Below are 17773 nucleotides of genomic sequence, written 5' to 3'. Positions count from 1 at the left end.
AGGGCGATTGTAAGGTCACTCTCCAAGTTTAGCGTTTCCATGATGCGAGTTGTGGGAGACGAGATTTTATGTCACATCTCCCGATACGATTCACTTGGGAACACGCAAAACGAAATCAATCTTCAGGATGCCTGCACACATTTGCACACATTGCGAAACTGCACCAGCTTGCAGACTGGCTGAACTAAGGGCGTTCCTTTCTTCCAGACGACGAAGCCGGCTCCTCCCAGCAGCCAGAGGAAGAGGAGGGGCGCCAGCACGATCCCCTGAAGAAGGCCTACTTCTGCAAGGAGTGCAACAGGGAGCTGCGCCTGACGCTGCCCGAGATCTTCCAGCACAAAAACAGCCACAAGGAGTTGTCAGAAGAAGGCAAGGGTTGAAACCTGCCTGGGAAGGCTGGGAGTTGTAGGGGCCGGCAGAAATGTTGCTATGAGTAGTTAATGCTCAGGAATAGTGCATAGGGGCAGATATTATGGCTTGGTGGCATCCATCAGAGCTCTTCAGTATACAGACGAGCCCACTTATAACGAACACAGTCGGCACGCTGAATTCATTCGTTATATCCACTGTTTGTAACAATCGTAATCGTATTCTGTGCACGTAAACGCGGTGTGCATACAGAAGGCACACTGGCGCAGCTGTGGACATTACCTGCACGGCACGCGGCCAGTGCGCCAGTGCCAATAATAGGGCGTGGGCTGCAGCAGTGAAACTGCGCAACAGACTTGCCTGTGTAGCTTCCACTTGCCTGCCAGGGTGGAACCTTTGAACAGCGGTCGTCAAATACAAGCTGCGCCGGCTCTGCCAACACGATTGGGGTACACTCGATTGGGGTACTGCTCAAAACGTGCGTGCATCGATCCCCCCCCTTATCTATCCTTTCTTCCCATCCGGCTGTACTGGAGAAGAACCCGCCAGCGAACATTAATGGAAAATACCGAACCTCACGCATAGCCAATTTATTGTCTCTAGTGAAATCATTCTGCCACTTTGGGCGCCCCTGGCCAAACTGGAGGGAGACTCATTTTGCCCATTGTTTCCCCTATCTTGAGGCCTCCCTCTACTGACACCTGTTCCTTGCCTGGAACCTGGCAGCCTGGAACTCAGGACGGCGACAACCCTTTTTTGTTTACAGATTTGTTCACTCATATTTTCTTTTGCCGGCTGCTATCAGTTCTGCTAAGAGATTGAAGTGGTGACTGGGAACACCTGCCGCGGTCAGGCGACAGTGGGTCGTTTGCTGTACCCGAGCTGTGCCCTTGCGCATGTTCGTTATAGCTGAAACATAATGCCATTGCCTTAGTGCATAGTTACAACTGCAACCGTTGTAAGTGGGCTCGATTGTATTGAGTTTCGAAACTCCTCATAGAGCCAATATATCAAAGCAGCTAAAAAATAGCTGTCCACTTTGTGAAGCGGTTGTTTTCAATTTACCAATCAAGCAAGCGCAATTTAGAAAGCTTAAATCTGCAAAACACAAGTCAGCAGTTGTATGGAACGTAGCTAGCCCGACACTACTAATAAATTCCTACACTTGCATCTTTAAAAAGCTGGGTTTATCAATTTGCAATGCATTGCTTGCCTCACTCTAGAGCACCTGAAACTAACCAGTAATGTGTCAGCTACCTCTAGCATGAAATCTGATTTGTGACACCAGTCGCAGCTACAATAAGCAGATTTTTTTTTTTCCCCCGTTTTTAAATTTTTTTCGAACTCAGCGATTGAAATGCACTGGGCAGAGAGAAAGACCCGCCCCCTTTCACCTTTCCTTTTCTTTCCAACAGCCTGTCACTGTGTTAGGAAAAACCATTATGCAGAAAGGTACACCTCTTGTGGGTTCCAAAACTAACTTCGAACATATGCCATGAACTGCTTCAATCATGACATCTCCAGGAACATTTTCACTGAATATTGCTTTTTCACAGTCAGCAGATGAGGAGGTGCTTATTAAGTGGGTGTTGATGCCCACTTTCTTCTCTCGAACTCTGATGGCGTGACAGTGCTGGCTTAGCTTCTTGAAAAGAAAGCGAGGAGCCAATGCTGTAGCAGCAGGCGCCATGCGTCCTGGCCATTGATAGGGGCTTCGACTCCATGGACAGGCTTGTGGCATTCTCAACTCACACAGAGGCTCTCGGTAACAGGCGGATTATCATTTTTTTATTGGCAAAGGGCCCATATAAAAGTGCACCACATGACGGGGAGCAATAGTGTGTGCAAAAATACACTCTCAACCTGAATTGTCAACATAAGACGCTTCCCTCCTACTAGACGTAATATTTACAGCGGATGTGTAGATCTTTATATACGCAAAAAAAAAAATAATTACTGGTACACGATGAAAGGCTACCCATAAGCTAGTAGCAGTGGCCGTTTGTCTGTGTCTACTTGTTTCTGGCATGGAACTTCTTGGAGGTGTCATTGGCGTGGTCCCTGAGCAGCTGGCAGGGCTCGAATTCGGGCCCGCCAAAGGCCTGCGTGAACTTGTCCAGCCACTGGCAGAGCTTGTCGGCACCGTACGTGTCGATGAAGTGGAAAGGGCCCCCCAGGAACGGCGGGAAGCCCAGGCCAAAGACGGCGCCAATGTCGCCTTCAACCTGGTGGTGGGGGGGAGGAGCAAGGGCGGACATCTTTAATCAGGTGCCCGAAATAACATTCACCTTTATGAAGCCCGTATAAAGAGCAAGAATGAGATTCATATGCAGCACGACACTAAATTCGAATAACAACGTGTATAATTTCACACGTAGCAGATCATGAAGCTTGGAATCAAGAACACAGCATACAACTCGTTTTACTAATTTACGGGCTCCTAAAAGATGTGTTCAACTCGGTCAATAAACTTGTGCAACTGCAGCGTTTACATGCTCAAGGACATCTGAGCCGAATATTTTTACCTTTTCAGAAAGCCCACAGTAATGCTGCAAAGCCAGCCACCCTTCCCCAGTGTTTACTTAGAATTGCCTTCATCCTCTGTACTGCCTTTAGAACTGACACAGCTGATAGGTCCTTGGCATTATTCAGCTTTTTATGTGCATTGATGTGCACCCGCTTGATATGGAGTAACTCAGTCAATGCTAATTGCATTAACAAATTTTTTTTTTAGCGTAGATTGTGATAATGCTGTGCCACACACAGCATTGGGGAAAGGTGCTTCAGGACCCCTTTAATAAATCTCGGCTACCTCACCAGAAAGCCACATTAGTGGTCATTGAAGTTCACTGAACTGAATGGGTATATCGGCATGGTAAAACGACCTTATTCAATGACAATACACTTCGATCATCCTTAAAATTAAGTTTGCAAAAACTGCTGAAGAAGCTGTTTGGGTCTGTGAGCTGTAATTCACAGCTGATAGCTGTGGCACTTCCAAGGTGACAGTAGCCAAGTGCCATCACAGAGGTCTACAAATGAATAGCAGAATGCCCCAGTCACAGAGAGGCTGTCACTGCGCTACATACCAGCCTAGGACCGAACTTCAAAGACGCAGCTAGGCACCGTGGGGCGAGTGCTGAAGTCTCATCACCAAATACGTAATGGCTGTATCTTACAGCGATTACACTGAATTATGGTGGCCCCCTTTTCTATGCACACTACCTACGACTATGCAGGTTTAAGCCAGAGCTGCAGTGAGACGGGCATAAGTTCACAAACAGAAGTGTCGCTACGAAACAAGGGTGCTCACCGGGTTGGCAAGGACTCCTTCCTGCAGGCAGAGCACGGCCTCGTTGATGAAACGACCGGCCAGCCGGAACTGGAGCTCCTCTACCGTGTTGCTGCAAAGAGAACATTCGGGGTTGATTCCTCTTTCGAAGGAACTGGTGGACACAGACGGAACACAGACTGCACAGTAAGAAGCTACGGGTTCATTTATATAAACGCGCATAAACACACACAACGCACACCACTTCCCTCAACATGCACACACATCACCTTCCGCGACAGATCAGATGCCCCTCAACAAACTGCCGGCTGTGGTCAAAACAGCGCCTTACTCGAGCTTCTTGGGCAGGGCGTACTTCTTCATGATGTTCTCGGCCTCCGGGTTGATGGGCCTGTCCTTGACGCCAGGCTTGTACACAAAGCAGCCCTTGCCGGACTTGCGACCTGCAACATTGGTCAAAGGTGGCCGCGGGCGATTTAGAACACTACGGGAGCAAGACTCCTCTCGCACACGAGTTTTTTCGCTCTTTGTCGACTGTAAAAATTGGGTGCACATTAGAATCGAGCCAGTAAAATAGTATGGAACACTTGGAAAACGCACCGAAAATGCTTATTACACTGATAACGAACTCCGGATATAATGAACAAGTTCAGCGTGACGGTTGAATAGCTCAACGAATAGCTCAAGCAAGGTGAAATCAGCAGCTGCTTGCTGGTCCCATCTGCCCTGCTCTGCTGCGAGTGCTAGTGCTAGGAGGCGAGCATCATAAACCAGAGGAAGCCCAGCTCAAATTAGGCACAGGAGTTGAACAGGGCATGTGATGCAGAGAACAGAGAAGCGCATCACTTTGGTACCAATAGATACCGAGAAATTAATTGAAGGCAGAAACGCGGTGGACTGAGCAAAGAGGAGAGCGGGTCGAAGTGGGCTCCATCTAACAATGGACTCACAACTGATGACAGACAGTGGCAATGCTAACTGTTGATTGACATAGACGAGTATTTGGCCAGTCCCAAGACCTGCCTGACCCTGTGCCAGCTGTTCAATCGCGCACGTCTCCTCCCGACAGGATGAAGAACGGAGGAGGTTGTCTCACCGAGGCACCCAGCGGCAACCATGTCCTTGAGGATCTGCGGGTTCCCACCCTGCAGCCTGGGGCCGAACTCCTTGTTGAGGTACTCGGCAATGTGCGCAGCCACGTCCACGCCCACCTCGTCCACCAGGGTGGCTGCCCCGACGGGGAAGCCAAACTTGCGGGTCAGCGAGTCCATCTCCTTCGGAGTGACCCCTTCCTGTGCAACAAGGAGGGGGAAGAGGCGCGAGAAGGCACTCAAAACCACGAGCAAGGGACTTTTATCCACACGGTTAACGAATGACTGTGGTGGTGCTCTACTTGGATACCTCCGGACTGCACCTTTGTGAACTGCACATGGAAAGAAGGGCTGGTGACACATGACCTGCAAAGGGTACCTCTTGTTATTGAATAATTCGTAGCAAAGCCAGCATTTTATGTGGCGGCCAGGCGTCGCAGAAAGATAGAGCCAGGGGTTCCACGCGAGAATAACAGCCGCAGACTATAGGAGTGCCTTTTTGGACATGAAAGGGTGTCTGGACGCCACTACTGGCTGTTGCACTTTCACTTGGCAAGCAAGCAGGAATTCCACCCTGAATCCCAATCCGCGTATGTCTGGTGCGTGGTGCCCAACTCTGGAGATTTTTACATGAGGTTCGACAAGCTGCTGCTCACATTTTGTTCTGTTATCCAGCAGACTTAGTTGTTTGTCCCTTCCTCCTCTTGTCTACGTTTTTACGCACTGGTTTCTTCCTGTCTCGTTTTCGATAGGCTTAGTTTTGAATTGTGCACAAATATAAAAAACGGGAGAAGTTATAAGGAACCTGATGATAGCGAGGTATTGGGCCCACAATGGGTAATCTATGCACAGTTGCCCCCCCCCCCCACACACACACACACTGCGTGATATTCCGTTCCGAGATGGATGCAAGCCAGGAACTTGAGCTGCGACGCAGAAGGTTAATTATATATGTTGCTATACTGTGCCCTGCTCCTAAGCCAACCTAAAAGAAGCCAAACCACCCTTATTTATGAAAGAATGATGATGTTAATCTTATCGCACTCCTTGATTTGTGCACAGTTCACTGGTATGTCGTTCAGCTGCATCACTCCAGCAGTCTTCTTACAAAAGCTGTCAGAAAATCAAATATGAATATTGGAATAAATTTGAACATAGTCATTTTACACAAAAACAAATTTTATATCTACAATCGGAATGAAAAACTACGCATGTCCCTCGATTTTCATTATCATAACTGTAAAAATAAGCTTTCTGATGAAAAAGCCCCCTGTGCCCCCTAAAGTAAACATTTAGCTAAGTACAGTTTTTGTCCCTAGCCAGGTGCTGCCCCAGGTACTTGCCCCCAAGCTTCACCGGAGCAGGGGGGGTTCGTGCCGCCCCCATTCTGAAGCATAGTTTCGCAACTGGTGCACATTGAAGAACTCTGGGGTGGTGCTGGCTGCCCACGGGAAGAAGTGTGGGACCCACCTGGAAGGCGCGCAGAGCCTCGGCCATCATGGCGGCCAGGATGCGGGTGGTGTAGAAGCCCGGCGCGTCCTTGACCGTGATGACCACCTTGCCCTGCTTGAGGCCCACGGCCACCGCGGAGGCAGCTGTGTCCGGGGACGTCTTGTCGTGCGTCACCACCTCCAGCAGCTGCATCTTGTCCACGGGCGAGAAGTAGTGCATGCCCACCACCTGCAAGGGGTAGAGGAGGAGGGGGACTGTCAGAAAATTTCTACAATAATTCCAAGGGCAGTGCTTTGCTTTCTGAGGCTAGAGCAGGTTGCTTGAGAACTAAGAGCTTTGTGGGGAGGGATGCAGAAAATGGTGCGGTATGTGTGATCTGCGGAAAAGAAATGGAAACTATGCGGCACATAGTTTTAGAATGCGAGTGTATTTATCCAAATCTTTGAAAAGGAAATTATTCGGCGTCCAGAAGCCCTAGGATTCAAGGGTAGCACAGAGGCAGTTAACTTCAAGGCTGTCGAGACAACTAAAAGAAGATTAGAGTGCTGGTGGACGAAAAGCAGAGAGGAGAATATCGCCTAGGACAGCTACCACCTGAAACAGAAAAAAAAAGTTTTTTGTGCTTGCCCCCGAGCAGCGCTAGTATTAAACGCAGGGTATAAAGCATAGATGTATTACTTTTTCTTGGTAAGATGACACGTCATCACCCTGTTTCAATGGGGATACCACTAGTAATCAATCAATTGGTCAATCAGTTGGCCTCTGTATGCAGAGATTTTACTGCATTTGCCCAACCGTGGCCACATTTGGATAGAGCACAACTCAAAGTTGCACGTGTTGAAGTATGCAGGACAAAACATTATTGTGCACTGTTGCCTCGCAACTTATTTTCGGTGGCGGCCGACCTACATGTGGTCTCGGGAACAATCTTACTGTTCTTTGACAATCTTAGTGTGGAACATTGCCTCCGGGTATGGACATAAAAACAGTGTGGCATCAAGCCTGCTGAAAGCCGAGGCACAATTGTTAAACGAGTGTGTAGCTATTACTGACAAATATGGCGAAGTGACCACAGTTCTTTGCAGTATGCTAAGCAGAGGTAGAAAATCTGTATTTGATGCACTTTGGGACCACCCTTCAACCTTGTTATGAAAGGGATTTCCTGTAATTATCTGGAAGTTGGCACAAGTAACAATTTAGTTGTCACGTTATTTCTAAACAGGGCAGATTCAACACTAACTTGTTACTTTTCAGAGCCTTCGCTGCTTCGCTTTTCAAACAGACATGTACAAAAGGCAGAACGATTGAGTTCACAGAGTAAAACATCCGTTATATAATCCCATGGCTCCTTGGGGGGGGCGGCTGTGACTCGTTTGTCAAACCCCAAAAAGGACGGGACTTGCCTTCTCTGGCCGCCTGCTGGCCTGCGCAATCTTGGCGAGGGACAGTGCCGATGTGTTGGAGGCAAAGACGCAGTGCTCAGGAATGACCTGCTCCACCTCCTTGACGACGGCGTGCTTGACGTTGATGTCCTCGAAGACGGCCTCGATGACGATGTCGACGTCCTTGAAGGAGTCGTACTTGAGCGTGGGCTCCAGTGCCGACATGTACAGGTCTCGCTCGTAGCTGGACAGGGCACGCACGGACACGGGAAAACACAGAGCGCTCCGCAAGTGCTTGAAGAAAGCAGCCAAAGCTCACTTTCAACACATTAAAGGTTACTAGAAAGCTGCAACTCATGCTAATATCGAGGTTTCGACTACTTGACCACAAAGAACGCTCCACTGTCCTCATCTGCAGGGTCGTAAAGATCAAATGTACTTTTAAGTGCCTTAGGACTGCCAAGTTGCCGGCACACCTTGTCAGCCACAATGAAGCAGCAAAGCAATGCACTTTCGAAAAACCACGCAGCGATTTGGAACCAAATAGGCATCTCTAGAGTGGCCCAAATTTATGTTCACAAATTTATGCATTAGCATGGCAGCTTTGTCACAACAAAACAGTGCCACCCATTTTGAAACCTGGGTCCAAAATTAAATACTATATTGCATAGGGAGAGATGGGAGCACTGATCTCAAATTGTTTTCTGGTTTATTTTGAGAAACAGTTCAGCTAACTTTGCTTTTCCCATCAGTGCTAGCATGATTTCAGCATCCCACCTCCCAATATAGCTTTGTTGCTATTCTAAATTGTGCCCTTGTAAATTGCAACTTGCTAGTAATTTCCCTCCAAGCACCCTTTTACAAGACTCGGATAAAGCTAATTGTGCTTTTCATTTTTTCCCACAACTGCTAATGCCAAAAATCATTTTCTGTCTCCTTTTTATGTTGCCTTGCTTCCTTGGCCAATGACGAAGAAACAATAGAAAGATTGCCTCGGGCATGTCGTAATGAGCTTTCTTGCTTCTGAACTTTGAGATGTTAAGGAGACCGATTCCCTGTGTCCTTCCTGTATCCACCCCTTTGCAACGCATCACTCGGTTAGCACAATGGCGAGCCACAGAGCAGGACTCCCACAGATTTTACATTTTTGATGAGTGTGCCGACAATGCACCAATGACGTCTACTGTTCCATGGTGGTGAATGTAGCGCAAAACAAGAGGAGAAAACAAGGGGAAGGCACTGACAAGTGCTGTCAACCACCGAGTGAACTTAGACATCCAGTATAATTAGGGTTGTTCGTTTTCGGGTTCTATATATTTTGAAAATCGGGGGTAAAAATCAGGTGCTATCAAACCGATAATCAAATAAATTGGGTTTTTTTGTAAAACCGTTCCGAAATTCTTTTTTTTTTTTTTTTCCAGGTTAACTATTCGGATGTACTAAGTAATACACTGAGTTTATTTTAAGAATGTCAGTCGGTATCACGAGCTTACTAATTCTAAGCCGTTAAAATTGGTGTTTTCTTCAAGCTGGTACTAATTGGGGGGATATCATGGTTTTCTACCAAATACTCGCTGTAATTTGGCGTTTCTTTGGAAATGGATCAGTAATGATGGCAGTAAAAAGCATTGGTAACTTCTAAGAAATGGAACATTTTATTCACAAAAAGCGGGTCATGGATTTTTTACACATCCTTGTTTACGTAAATTATCATCTGCTTGTGCAGCATGTCGGTCTCCATTCGAGACCTGTCCAATCGTTGAACGTATCTCAGCCGGGAAAAAGTTCTCTCGACAGCACAGCACAACAATGCCATTGCAGCATTTTCCAGCCTGAGGTTGCGCGTGGTAGAGTCATGCCACTACTCAATAAGTTCGAAAGCTGTGTTTCCGGGGCTTGCTTCCAGCAAATACTGGTCGAGAATGGCGGAACATCAGCCCTCGATTGTGCAGATCGCTACTTTGAAAAGGTCCATTCGGGGGAGAAAGGGGGTTTGACCCCGATTTTCCTCAAACATGTTCAGGGTGTAAAAATAGTGTAAAATGCGGTTTTACCCGGAAACGAACAAACTTTAAGTATAATGTCTTGCGAGCGAGAATGGCAGCACACTTACACGGAGAAGCGCTTCTTCTTGAGGCCATCGTCGAGGCCCTTGCGGACCTGCTGCTCTCCCCGGGAGAGCCCCTTCTCGGCCGTGTCCTTGAGAACCACACTCCAGCCCTTGTCCACCGACACCTGTGCTATGCCTGCACCCATCAGGCCCGCTCCCAGGATGCCAATCTTCCTGCACACACACACACACACACCACTCAGCTGGGGCCACCTCGCACAGCTGGCACGGCTGACAAGCACACCAGCTGTTCTGATCGGCACTTTCTAAACAAAACAAACTAGATGCACGCGCACTGCGTACCAACTTATACCAAGGCTACACTAGAGTCCGAATGTCATTTAAACTAAATGTCATTTGACTCAAATGGGGTGCTTCGAATGCCAGTCAGAATCCGCCGTGCTCCACTACAATTTCTATGGCATTTGAAAGCTTTAACAATCGCTCGTCGTGCTGTATGGCGTTGCTGCTGTCGAGTTCTGTTTTTACACAATAATGCAATAATCAAATTTAGCAGCACTCTTTGGCATTAAAATGATATCAAATTATCCATAACGTAAGCTTTGACACGGTTTTTGCTTAATTCTGAATCGCAATCGAGGTTTTGGTGCTGTCTGGCCACACTGGTTTGTCGCTAGCTCGCACTGGTGCTGACAGTACGGAATTATTACATTTTGATATTACGATTTAAGTGAACAAGAAGTAAACAAAGTCCCACAATTAAGAATATTTTGTTTGTTTTATGTACGCCAGTAATTTGTTTGTTTATGCTGACTTGGAGCGCTGTGCGAGAGAGTGCTAGAAATGGCATTTGACAGCCCAAATGTCTCTCTGGGCACTCATTTGGCTCGAATGTCATTTGAGCTGAATCGAATTTCAAAACCCAGTGGAGCAGCACAACTTCGCATTTGAGTAAAATGACAGTTGGTCCAAATGACATTCGGACGCTAGTGTAGCAGGGGTATCAGACGGCCTGTACTACCAGCCTTGGTCAAATCAAAAAGATAGCCAGATCACTAGCGCCGCAAAACAGCACCTCATACATTTTATGTGCACTCAAGCTTCGATGAAACACAATTTCAACTTCTTTGAACATGCCACCATGAACGGTTCTGTAACAGTCCCTACGTTCCGAAACGAATGGTGCAGAAGCTCTCACATACTTCATGCACAAAACAAAAAGCAAGTGTTTGTGGCAGACTGCTGATTAATGCTCCACCAGCAAGTACCAGAGCATACCACATGCTGTAAAGCTCGGCACAGGTTCTGTACATAGCAGGATACCATAAGGTTATGTTTCAGGGGAAACCAAAAGTCAGCCGAGCTCGTTGACGTCACACAGCTGCAGCTAAGTGTCATTTTGCCCGATTTAAATCAGCCAGCACAGCAATGACACAAGATCACCTACCCACGGAGCAAGATAAACAGGAGCGCCGACTTCGCTCTCTCCGGCGGGCTCTTAATGTCCATAACTCGCGGAGCACAATGTAGATGGTGCAGCGAAAGGGACCTTAGCCGGCGGCGGCTAAGCGGCCGGCGTTCCCCGTGCGCCGGCGGGCGAGTTGGCGGAACGCATTTCGTCGGCTCTGTCGTCTGCTTCGGCGACGGTAGTTTTGTGCACGGACTGCTTTGGGCCTGCTTTGGCGCCGCTTCGCGTTCATTGCGCGCCTCCTTTCCACAGTTGATTAACTTGTTCGACAGCACCTTCCGGGTAACCCGGACCCGAAGGAATTGAGTGGCCGTACGGCAAAGATACGTTAAGGATTGGTTTGCATGGCGGGAAAACAAAATATAGAGACCACATACAAACATATGGCTGCTATACAAACACTACCTTTTGCGCGGTGCTTGCCGGAAATGTGGCTCCGTTTTGTTAAATTTGGGAATACCAATTTGGCTGTGTTTTAACAGGTTTTACAAAAGGCGAAAGGAGCAACTGGTTCTGATCACTGGCGATTATAAAAGTTCCCTCAGCTTTCTCGCAGTTCTGCAACTTGCGTCCAAAACGGAGTGTGCCTAGAACACGGGCCGGCGCTTACACGCTCATCAGAAAAGAACAGAAATGCGATATCACCCGCGACTGCCTGCGACGTAGCAATCTGCTCAAGATGAAGTCTCTGACAGTGCGGTCTTTTCACAAGCCTTCATTTCGCGATAACTCGCCGAAAGAAAAGGTTTAACGAGCCGGTTGTTTTGCTGGTCAGCCGCTTAACGAAAAAAAAAAAAAAAACGCCGGGAACCCTGGTAGGCCAAAAAATTGCAGCCATACAAATCGCAGCATTTTATTTGGAGACCGCGGTGTTATCGACGAGATAACACGACCGTAGAGCGACAGTGAACATCGGGCGGTAAGTTGCGGCATGAGTTAAAATGAAGTATGCGTTTGATATTCTTGGGTTCCTTATCAAGCTGACAGTGTTTTTGTACACTTGATACAACAGGGCAGCCGTCCAATTCAGTCATTGGCACAGAAATGTGCATCATTGCCGTTTGCCGATGGAGTCTCCGGGCGACCCTCGTCAGCGTTGTTCGTGCGCAGAAGCGGCATAAATAATTAAGAACGCGGCCGGAGAGCGGGATAACAACAGAGGGTAACCTTTGCGCTGCATCGATTCGTCGTAAGCAGAATCACGCTAGAATATATGTTTTGGCGTTCCATATTATACTCTTGCTCATTCTTTGGTGCTTCTGAAGTCGTCGTCGTTCAGTTGCGTCTTACATGTGCTGGGTTAGTACAATATTTTTAGTGGATATTCATAATGTCAGACTAAACGTTCCGGGAATAAGCGATCGCCATGTATGCGGCGGCGTGCGATTATCTGCGCCGTCTATTGCGGCCGCGCACGGGTGTTTAAATTCCGCGCGTGCACGCATGCCTCCTGCATAGTAGGACAGGCATAAGACAGACGTCGCTGCGCAAGAAAAGATGCCTCTGGGGAGAGCGAAGAAGGGAAGAGCCATGTACAGAAGCACAGCGACGAGAGGGCAAACGAAGGAGGAAGAGAGCAAAGGGAAAGCTGGGCGACCGGCGGCGCGTGGACATTATCGGCCCGAGCAAAAGATTTTTTCTGGGCCACAGTCGGCGCTCCTCTTTATATCTTGCTCCGTGCACCTACCTCACTGCACCCTAGATGGCTTATCTCGCCTTGCTATCACATTCGACTGAACTTTCCTTACCCAAGTGGAACTTGACAACACTACGTGACAGGGGTACAATTCTTACCTCTGCAACGAAGATTAGGCGATGCCAAACACAGACACAACCAGTTCCGCCTATCCACTAATGCAAAGAACCAAGTTCAGCAGTTTGTTTTAATTTTTGCGAAACACGTTGCTCACACACCCAAAACACGTCCTTAAAACGGAACAGCCGGCACTCACTTGACCTGGTGCTGGGGCTCTCCGAAGCGGTTCTTCTTGCAGGCGACCTGGCCAAAGTAGAGCCCTATGAGCCCCTTGGACTGGGGCGTGACGCACAGCTCACCAAAGCCCGAGTGCTCCGCCTCGTAGCCAAACTTGGGGCCCTTTACCACGCCAGTCTTGACAACCTGCAGAGGCGCGACGTCGCAGTTTGTGCTAACCTTCCAGTTTCCGACACAATGAAAATTCCACAAGAGAGCAAGGTCATAATTTGGTCAATCGGGCATTTCATTGACATCAAATAGGAAAATAGTGCAAACGGCTTTTCTTTTATCCCTTGCTTTCCCACAAGGGGGCACATGGGTCTTTGATCAAAAGCTTTTTTTTACAGTTGTGATGACAAAAATTGGGGGAAGTTATGTAGTTCTTCATTCTGATTGTAGATATAAAATTTGTTTTTGTGCAAAAAGACAACATTCAAATTTATTTGGATTTTTAATTTAATTTTCCGACAGCTTTTGTAAAAGAACTGCTCAAGGGATACAACTGAACAAGGTGCCAGTGAACTGCGCACTAATCAAGTAGTACAATAAGACTAACATCATCATTTTATCTGGTCCGTAGCAGAAGTTACATCCATTTGAAGTTTGGGCCTGAAAGGCAATACCTGTTTTTCTAGTTCCCACATTCCAGGCCCAAACTTCAAACAGTCCTAACAGATCACTCAGGTCGCAACAGATTTGTAAGCAAGCTTAGGCGACACCGAGGCGAGATGTAAATGCCATCTGAATACCTTCTAACATTAAATTATTAGTTTCATTGACCGTTTTCTCAGTTTTTCTAGACGATTTACAGGAATTTTTTCGACATGAAAAAGGCGTTTGAATGTACTACTTCTGTTGCACCATCCTCCCGCAGATTTGACCCGATGGCAAGTTCGCAGGAGCCAATTTAGTGGATTGCCAGCAGGTTTAACCTGCAGGACCTATGTGTTGACAGCAAAAAAACGTCAGTAGTAACCACAAAATGGGTGAAAATCAAGTTTCGGGGGGGGGCATAAAAACTAGTGTAACCGCATTACCGTAGTTGGTGCGGCGGCCACAAATGGTGCATGGTGTTTTCTGCACCCATTGCAGGCAAACAAAGGTCCTAGATTTGCACAGAATAATAGGATAATGAATTATATGGTTTAAAGTGCCCAATACAGTCACAAATAAGACTTCGACTAACTCTCTTCCGTGTCCAGTCACGTGCAAAATTAATGCGAGTGTAGTTCGCACCACGAGATTCTGCTTCTCATGGTTTCTTTCACTCCTGACTTTCCCAAAGCCACTTGATTAGCATCTCATGCTTTGGTTATTACAATAAGACATCATGCAGGGCTCCGAAATGTTCAATTCCACCTTTTCCTTGGCCAGTGGCCAAGAGCAATTGGTGGACATTATTTAGAAGTGCTGCCCCGCCAAAAAGCAGAGCAAAGAATACCTCGAGAATCTTCAGTGGAGCTGGGTAGAGTCCATTCGTTAACTTCATCACTTGACCCTTTGCTTTGTCGAAGACATAGTTTCGCACCATTTCATAACCAAGAGCCTTGTTCATCAGCCCTATCGCAACAGGATCAGTTCACGCACCATTAGGAACTCCGTCACTTCAGGGAATGCTCAAAGCAGTTGCAGTAGCACCACTTACGCTCCACCAGGGGACGTGTTCGGTTCGGCTTCAGCGAGCCGTCAGCCAGGCCCTTCGCGGCCTGAACCGCGACTTCTTCGAGGTACTCTATCATTCGTTCATCAATTGGTTTCAGCCCGGGGCCTGAAAAAGGTGAAGTGGAACACACCTTAAAACTGCACCCAGGGCTTTTTGTAACTAAATGCGGTTTTGATACATGTGGCTTTTACACATAGCCTGCTATGGTTTTTCTACGAGACGCGCAGAATGGGCATACCCAGAGGTTCTACTGTCTGGTCGACGAGCCCCATTTTCTTGGCGCGGTCCGCGCGAATATTTCGGCCTGTGAGCATCATGTCTAACGCTGTCGGGAGCTGGACCTATTGGCACGACGAAGGGAGAAAGAAAAAAAGATCACTTCAGCAACGACAGGAGAAGCAATGGGGCAGAATAGGATGCAATGCTCACAAGCCTTGGGAGACGTTGGGTCCCACCTGCTCCGGGCAGGATACCGAGCATCACTTCGGGGAGACCGAGGACCGTTTTGCGGTCCTTGACCGCTATCCGGTACTGGCAGGCCATTGCAACCTAGGGAAGAGGTGTCGCAATGCACAGTCAATATCTGCCCTCCTTTGGAAAGCTGGTCCCCATACAAAGGAGGAGCGCCAATTGCCACCCCGATGATTTTTAAACCACGCACATACACACAACAGGCTGTCCTTCTGACATCAGCCATGGAGTTGGAAAGCCGCCATGTGTCGCCAGAAACCATATAGCTAGAAACTGAGATTCCACTTGAAAGAAAAAAAAAGTAGGCTATTAAAAAAGGTGCACAAATTTCCCATTTTTTTTGGCACATAGTCTGTAGTTGCTGAATTCCAATTAGCTGAAAGTACGTACCTCCTGAATGCAAATTCTGCGTTATTTAAATAAAGTATCAGTCCCATCAAAGTCCCCTTAAATGGAGTTTTTATGTATGGCACAAAGTCCGCCTATTATGACTATTCATGCATTCCCGCTTATAATGTGCATGCACTACAATAGGAGTACACCTAGCACGAAAGGACAGTGGATTCAACATAATACGGAGCTAAAAACTCCAACTGTTGGCTGTAAATGCAATGTCCCCTTTTGCGCCAGCACAGAAACATCATCTCTAAATATCATCTTTTTTGCTCGAGGCATAATGTACAAAGGTGAAAAAAAAAAATCTAGAAAAATAACCGTTTCGATCAAGCGTGCAACTTGCCTCCAGGCCGCCTCCAAGGCACGAGCCCATAATGGCGGCCACTATGGGCTTGGGGCTGTCTTCCAGCTTCTGGACCAACTCCTGGGCCTCGCGTGACAGGCGCGCACCCTCCGCTGCGGACTTGCATTTGTCCAGCATTCTGTAAGGCGAAATTGGCACCCATACAGGCCACGCCTTCCCGTACACATTTAGATCCTTTTTATTCTCACGTTTTTAAGGCACAACTCGACGGTAAGAGTCTGCAACCACCCGCGATGGTGGCTCAGTGGCTAAAGTGTTCTGCTGGTGAGCCCAACGACACGGGTTCGATACCGGCTGTGGCGGCTGCTTTTCTGATGGAGGCAAAAAGCAAGAACGCTTAGGCATTGAGATTTCAGCGCACGTTAAAGATCCCCAAGTGGCCAAAATTAATCCCAAGCCCTCTACTATAGGGCACCTAAGAGTAGCTTTGGCAAATTCAAACCCAGTCAACCGATCAAGAATCTGGAACCACAACCAACACAGTTTTTTTGTTACGCCCGCTACAAACTGTTAGACATGACAAAAATGAATGGTGTGCAGTTACTTATACTTGCACAGGATCATGTATTTGTGCCTTGATCGAATCACAGCTCGGACTAAAATTTAAGCAACCAGCAACGTTTGCATTTTTTTTTTTCATTACCATGATCATTTGTCGCTTATGTAGGTATGGGTTGTAGAAGTTTCCTCAGCCTCAGCTGAAGATTCCACGGTGTTAATCAGTTCAGTTCACAGCAACGCGAACATGGCAGTTACACTTTCTTACGTGATGTCGGCGCCAGCGATGAAGCAGCCCGGCTTTGAGGAGATCAGCACAGCACTCGACACGGCGCCGTTGCCCAACACGTCTTGTAAAATAACTTTTACTTCCTCCGAAACTTCGGCATTCAGCGAATTCACCTGGAACAGACAAGCCCCCGTTTGGCACGCGCGTCCTCGCTGAATCTGGCAAATTACCTTTGAACCTGGCGTGTCGATGCGAACGACGGCGACGCCATCGTTCACCTTGCAGCTCAAATGTTTTAGTCCTTAGCGTCGAAGGAACACGGGAGAAACACTTTAGAACATGCTGGCCAAACATGCAAAACAGATTTCGCAGCAATGCCGAGCGGCAAAAGAAACTTACGATTCATGCTGGAAACTGAAAAACGCCTCACTGAGCTTCCTCCTGTAATCGAAGGGGGAAAAAAAGCATTGAAACACTTCTCTACACTATGTGAAACCCAGTGTCTGTCTAAACTTTGCAAGGTGCCCGCTGCCGCACGTAAAGATTCAAAATGCAATATGACACCTATGCATGGCATTACAGGTTATGAGCGCACAGCGATTTTGGACGCACCACGCTTGCTTTCTTTGATTTTAGGGGAGTCGCGTCGATTGAACGGTGATTAGCTCAAGAATGCATCCGGAGCAAGGAAGAGTTTGTTGGCTAGCTCTCAAGATAGGGGTTGACCCTGATAGCACGAAAGCGCGGTGACAATGATTTTCGCTCCGTGGAAGCCTACCCAATTCAAATAAATCATTGCCAGCGGCCATCCCACACTTACCGATAGAGGAAAACAGATGAGGATATAATCGAAAAATTCCCATCGCCCTACAAGCCATGTTCACTGCTGCAAGAACTTCCCCCACCCTCACTCCTGTGCTGCCGGCTGGGTGAAGCGAAGACGTGATGGGAACATTATTTACCTATCACCGTGGTGACCTCTATTACTTTTATATTCACTTATATATTATGTAGTAAATTGAATTAAGTTTTTAGTTCTTGAATGTGCGCTT

At 47.5% G+C, this 17773-nt stretch overlaps 2 protein-coding genes across 3 annotated transcripts in view; one reads left to right on the top strand and one right to left on the bottom strand.

The window, feature by feature from the left end:
* Positions 1 to 8973, top strand: part of LOC144159471 (putative ATP-dependent RNA helicase DHX34) — a 35440-nt gene extending 26467 nt beyond the window's left edge. The window contains exons 17-18 of one of the 2 annotated variants that reach the window (XM_077690985.1): positions 208 to 369; positions 4731 to 8973. In XM_077690985.1, the coding sequence (XP_077547111.1) occupies positions 208 to 369; positions 4731 to 4735 (167 nt within the window). In that variant the 3' untranslated portion in view covers positions 4736 to 8973. Of the gene's footprint in view, positions 1 to 207; positions 2140 to 4730 lie in introns of those variants that run through there. The other variant, XM_077690984.1, reaches the window with a different exon arrangement.
* Mtpalpha (monolysocardiolipin acyltransferase Mtpalpha) lies at positions 2136 to 17668 on the bottom strand. Its single transcript, XM_077690986.1, has 17 exons — positions 17542 to 17668; positions 17121 to 17162; positions 16952 to 17022; positions 16761 to 16894; positions 15974 to 16112; positions 15193 to 15312; positions 15002 to 15104; positions 14746 to 14868; positions 14542 to 14660; positions 13078 to 13244; positions 9700 to 9870; positions 7608 to 7830; positions 6223 to 6432; positions 4758 to 4953; positions 3993 to 4104; positions 3683 to 3773; positions 2136 to 2594 (listed from the first exon to the last, which is right to left on the bottom strand). Exons 1-17 carry the CDS (start codon positions 17597 to 17599, stop codon positions 2382 to 2384), a joined length of 2292 nt encoding a protein of 763 aa, XP_077547112.1. The 5' UTR covers positions 17600 to 17668; the 3' UTR covers positions 2136 to 2381.
* Between the last annotated feature and the right edge of the window lie 105 nt (positions 17669 to 17773).

This window comes from Haemaphysalis longicornis, unplaced genomic scaffold (assembly GCF_048455015.1).
Source record: "Haemaphysalis longicornis isolate Haplotype H1 unplaced genomic scaffold, Haemaphysalis longicornis Haplotype H1 scaffold_10, whole genome shotgun sequence".
Taxonomy (NCBI): domain Eukaryota; kingdom Metazoa; phylum Arthropoda; class Arachnida; order Ixodida; family Ixodidae; genus Haemaphysalis; species Haemaphysalis longicornis.
Note: the sequence above shows the minus strand (reverse complement) of the source record. Positions and strands in the feature narration are given on the sequence as shown.

Bases quoted from the DNA above. Each gene is read 5' to 3' on its own strand.
- Mtpalpha (XM_077690986.1), bottom strand. From the start codon at position 17,599: ATGGCTTGTAGGGCGATGGGAATTTTTCGATTATATCCTCATCTGTTT. The intron at 13,245-14,541 runs GTATTCTTTGCT...GCGCCTCTGCAG, and splicing joins CTCCACTGAAGATTCTCGAG to GTTGTCAAGACTGGCGTGGT. The intron at 2,595-3,682 runs GTGAGCACCCTT...CCCCACCACCAG, and splicing joins AAGGAGTCCTTGCCAACCCG to GTTGAAGGCGACATTGGCGC.